Source organism: Pollachius pollachius (assembly GCF_949987615.1).
Source record: "Pollachius pollachius genome assembly, chromosome: 11".
In the NCBI taxonomy this organism is placed as follows: domain Eukaryota; kingdom Metazoa; phylum Chordata; class Actinopteri; order Gadiformes; family Gadidae; genus Pollachius; species Pollachius pollachius.
This window is the reverse complement of record NC_136944.1, coordinates 22,751,630-22,756,984: the sequence shown is the minus strand read 5'-3', so window position 1 is coordinate 22,756,984 and position 5,355 is coordinate 22,751,630. Positions and strand designations below refer to the sequence as shown.

The 5,355-nt window shown below is 52.7% G+C and overlaps 1 protein-coding gene across 1 annotated transcript in view; it reads left to right on the top strand.

Annotated features, from left to right (window-relative positions):
• Positions 1–878: 878 nt before the first annotated feature.
• Positions 879–5,355, top strand: part of bahcc1a (BAH domain and coiled-coil containing 1a) — a gene marked incomplete at its 5' end in the record, with an annotated part of 48,641 nt that continues 44,164 nt past the window's right edge. Inside the window, 2 exon segments of the mRNA XM_079746201.1 lie at positions 879–892; positions 2,220–2,258. Of these exon segments, the coding sequence (XP_079602327.1) occupies positions 879–892; positions 2,220–2,258 (53 nt within the window).

Sequence of the window (5,355 nt, the reverse complement as noted above, 5' to 3'; positions counted from 1 at the left end):
CTCTCTCTCCCCCCTCCCTCTCTCCCCTCCCTCTCCCCCTCCCTCTCTCCCCTCTATCTCTCCCTCCCTCTCTCCCCTCTCTCTCTCCCCCCTCCCTCTCTCCCCTCTCTCTCTCCCCTCTCTCTCCCCTCTCTCTCTCTCCCCTCTATCTCTCCCCTCTCTTTCTATTCCTCTCTTCTGCCATCCTTCTCCCTCTCTATGCCCCCTCTCTCCCTCTCCCCCTCCCTCTCTCCCCTCTCTCTCTCCCCCCTCCCTCTCTCCCCTCTCTCTCCCCCTCCCTCTCTCCCCTCTATCTCTCCCTCTCTCTCTCCTCTCTATCTCTCCCTCTCCCCTCTATCTCTCCCCTCTCTTTCTATTCCTCTCTTCCGCCATCCTTCTCCCTCTCTATGCCCCCTCTCTCCCTCTCCCCCTCCCTCTCTCCCCTCTATCTCTCCCCTCTATCTCTCCCCCCCCTAACTCCCTCTTTCCCTCTCACTCCCCTCTCTCCGACTGTCTCTCTGTTTTACTGGATTCCCACACACACACAGAAACAAACACACACACATGCAGAGGCCATAAAAAGGAATGATTTACGTTGTGAGTGAGTTCTCTGTGGTCAGGAGATACGTCTGCCAACAGGCGTGTCCACGGGGGGGGGGGCAGGACCTTCTAGAAGGTCAAAGACCCGACAAGCTCCGGGGTAAAGTCTTCAGCCCAGTTGTAACAACCGAAGGGAGACAGTCTGACGAGAGAGACGAGAAAGCACCCTGGTCTCACTCCTGTATCTGAATCGTCAGTCTGAAAGCACCCTGGTCTCACTCCTGTCACTGAATCATGAGTCTGAAAGCAGTCTGGTCTCCCTCCTGTCATTTATAGGACAGCCGTAATGATTCGGCGTCATGTGGCACAGGAGGTAGAGCGGGTTGGCTGGTAAATGGAAGGTTGTGATTAAAGTACTGTAGCGTTTTGTACGAGGTGAAAGCCCATCCCAAACACTTTCCTTGGCTCAGAGGACGAGAAACACAGAAACATAAGGCAGAGAGAGGGAGAGTGTGAGAGAGAGAGACACACACACACACACACACACACACACAGACACACACACACACACACACACACACACACACACACAGCACTAGAGCATTCAAAGAATCCACACTCCCTCAAACATTCAATCGCAGCTTGTCTACCAAATTAAACACATTTGTCCGTCTCGCGATATATCATTCAACAACTGCCTCCTCTCTGTCTCTCTCTGTCTCTCTGTTGTTTATTTCTAGGATAAAAACTTGGCATCTTTTCTGGCGGCATAAGGCGGGGGGGGGGGGGAGGGTTGAGTGCGGGGGAGTAGGTGGCTGAGTGGATTGGTGTGGGAGGGGCGGGTGGGTGTGATGTGTGTGTCTGTTTGGTGTGCGTGTGTGTGTTGGTGGTTAACTTGGCGAGCATCACGAGCCTGACACCCTTCCGCCCCGCCCAGCGCTGGCTCTAATCCGATTCCCGGGCCGCTGGGATCCGTCCTGACCGGAACGCCGAAGCCGCTCCCTGATCGCTCTGTCTGCGTCTGATGACGTCATCACGGCAGCGGCCTGGCTGGCCCCGCCCCCCCCCCCCCCCAAGAGACGCCGGAGGGATCGGCGGACCCCCCGACACGAGGGTCTGCGGCCTTTGGGCTGATTCTGTCATCGCCTCGGGGCGGGCGCTTCAATAAAAAGGATCACGCTTGTTTAGCGTGCTGTGTGTGTGCGTGTCCATTTGTGTGTGTGTGTGTCTGTGCGCGCGCTTTACCTGTGTCTGGACCCTTTGAACGTCCCCGTCCACCTCTCTCTCTCTCTCTCGTCTGCCCAGCTGGGATCTCAAAACAGGTTGAGGAGAAGGCGCGCGGCAGGGTGTGTGTGTGGCTATGTACGTGCGTGCGTGTATGTGTGTGTATGTATGTATGTGCGTGTATGTGTGTATGTGCGTGTATGTGTGTATGTGCGTGCGCGTGTGTGTACGTGTGTGTATGTATGTATGTATGTATGTATGTGTGTGTGTATGTGTGCGTGTGCGTGTATGTGTATGTATGTGTGTATGTGTGGGTGTGCGTACATATGCATGTATGTCAGTGTACGTGTGTGTATGTATGTGCGTGTATGTATGTGTGTGTGTGCGTGTGTGTGCACTTCGAGGTGCAGACAGCGCATGCGACCCCTGACCCCTGACCCCTGACCCCTGACCCCTGACCCCTGGCTCCTCTCCAGAGGCTACGCCAGCCGGGGCGCGGCGCTGCGTCAGCTCAAGTTCAGAGAAAGTGTGTGTGTGTGTGCGCGCGTGTGTGTGATGTATATGCACGAGTGTGCATGTACGTGCTTGCGTGATGTATATGCTTGTGTGTGTCTGTGAATTTGATGCATTTGCACGTGTGTTTCTGTTGTCCTAAGCAAATTCAGGACAACCAAATGTTGTCCTAAAAACAAACATCACCTCCATACAGTAGAACCAAACCCTACTGTACCTCCTACAGTAGAACCAAACCCTCCTGTACCTCCTACAGTAGAACCAAACCCTACTGTACCTCCTACAGTAGAACCAAACCCTCCTGTACCTCCTACAGTAGAACCAAACCCTACTGTATCTCCTACAGTAGAACCAAACCCTACTGTACCTCTTACAGTAGAACCAAACCCTACAGTACCTCCTACAGTAGATCCAAACCCTACTTTATGACCTCCTACAGTAGAACCAAACCCTACTGTACCTCCTACAGTAGAACCAAACCCTCCTGTACCTCCTACAGTAGAACCAAACCCTACTGTACCTCCTACAGTAGAACCAAACTCCACTGTACCTTCTACAGTAGAACCAAACCCTACTGTACCTCCTACAGTAGAACCAAACCCTACTGTACTTCCTACGGTAGAACCAAACCCTACTGTACCTCCTACAGTAGAACCAAACCCTACTGTACCTCCATACAGTAGAACCAAACCCTCCTGTACCTCCTACAGTAGAACCAAACCCTACTTTATGACCTCCTACAGTAGAACCAAACCCTACTGTACCTCCTACAGTAAAACCAAACCCTCCTGTACCTCCTACAGTAGAACCAAACCCTACTGTACCTCCTACAGTAGAACCAAACTCCACTGTACCTTCTACAGTAGAACCAAACCCTACTGTATCTCCTACAGTAGAACCAAACCCTACTGTACCTCCTACAGTAGAACCAAACCCTACTGTACCTCCATACAGTAGAACCAAACCCTCCTGTACCTCCTACAGTAGAACCAAACCCTACTTTATGACCTCCTACAGTAGAACCAAACCCTACTGTACCTCCTACAGTAGAACCAAACCCTCCTGTACCTCCTACAGTAGAACCAAACCCTACTGTACCTCCTACAGTAGAACCAAACCCTCCTGTACCTCCTACAGTAGAACCAAACCCTACTGTACCTCCATACAGTAGAACCAAACCCTCCTGTACCTCCTACAGTAGAACCAAACCCTACTGTACCTCTTACAGTAGAACCAAACCCTACAGTACCTCCTACAGTAGAACCAAACCCTACTGTATGACCTCCTACAGTAGAAACAAAACCTACTGTACCTCCTACAGTAGAACCAAACCCTCCTGTACCTCCTACAGTAGAACCAAACCCTACTGTATGACCTCCTACAGTAGAACCAAACCCTACTGTACCTCCTACAGTAGAACCAAACCCTCCTGTACCTCCTACAGTAGAACCAAACCCAACTGTACCTCCATACAGTAGAACCAAACCCTCCTGTACCTCCTACAGTAGAACCAAACCCTACTGTATGACCTCCTACAGTAGAACCAAACCCTACTGTACCTCCTACAGTAGAACCAAACCCTACTGTATGACCTCCTACAGTAGAACCAAACCCTACTGTACCTCCTACAGTAGAACCAAACCCTACTGTATGACCTCCTACAGTAGAAACAAACCCTACTGTACCTCCTACAGTAGAACCAAACCATCCTGTACCTCCTACAGTAGAACCAAACCCTCCTGTACCTCCTACAGTAGAACCAAACCATCCTGTACCTCCTACAGTAGAACCAAACCCTCCTGTACCTCCTACAGTAGAACCAAACCCTCCTGTACCTCCTACAGTAGAACCAAACCCTCCTGTACCTCCTACAGTAGAACCAAACCATCCTGTACCACCTTCTCTCTCTCTCTCTCCCCCCTCACTCCCTGCTCCTCCCCCCTCTCTCCCTCCCCCCTTCTCTCCGACTGTCTTTCTTTTTTCCCGTTGTCCCCACCACCGTTCCCAGGCTCCCCCCCCCAGTTCTCCCGTGCAGCGTGATACCGCTGCAGTGTCATAACGTTTCCCCGTTCCCGGTCAGTGTTTGCTCGTGTACGAGCGGGGCAGAACCCGCGCGCACGCCACGACTTTCCCAGGGGCGGCGTGCGATCCAATCCCATTACCCGGCGCACATCAAAGGGTTAAGAGCGTCTGCGCGGCGGCCATTAGGCGCTCTCTCCGCCGCCGTAAATCAGCGCCGGGTCGGCAGCAGCTGCTCTGATCACCTATTAAAACTTCCATAATGCGCCGTAGGTACAGAGAGCTGCTGTCGGTAACGAGACACCAGCCTCACCAAGCCACTCGGTGAAGGCCTCTCTCTCTCTCCCTCTCTCTCTCTCTCTCTCACCCCCCTCCCTCTCTCCCTCCCTCCCTCCCTCCCCCTCCCTCTCTCTCTCTCTCTCTCTCTCTCTCTCTCTCAACCACTCCCACTCTTTTTCTATCCCTCTGTCTCTCTATGTCTCTCCCCGGAGTCCCCGCCCTCTCTCTCTCTACCTCCCTCCCCCTTTCTCCCTCTCTCTCACCCCAAACCAAACGTTTTTTGGTTTGCTTTCGGTGCAAGGTACCTTAGGAAACTGAATTTTACTTTAGAGAGAGAGAGCGAGAGAGAGAGAGAGAGAGAAAGAGAGAGAGAGAGCGCGCTTGTCATTAAGCACCACCCCCCCGGGGCTTAAGGCTCTGTCTGCAGCAGACAGAGTGAGCTGTCCTGTAGGTGTGTTTCTGCCCCCCCCATTAGCCCCCCGCCGGGGTCCTTAAACCTTAACTCAAGTGAGACGGGGGGATTATTTATGACCGCTCGGGTGTCAGACCCTCGTGTTGGGACTCAGTCCCTCAGCGAACCCGAGCAGAGATCACAGAAATGAACAGATCGAAATATTCCTTTTAGGATGAGGTTCTTCAGACGTGTGATCGGTGTGTGTGTGTGTGTGTGTGTGTGTGTGTGTGTGTGTGTGTGTGTGTGTGTGTGTGTGTGTGTGTGTGTGTGTGTGCGTGCATCTGTGCATGTGTGTGTGTCCTGTGCCCACAATGGCCAGTGTGCGTGTGTGTGTGCATGTGCATGTG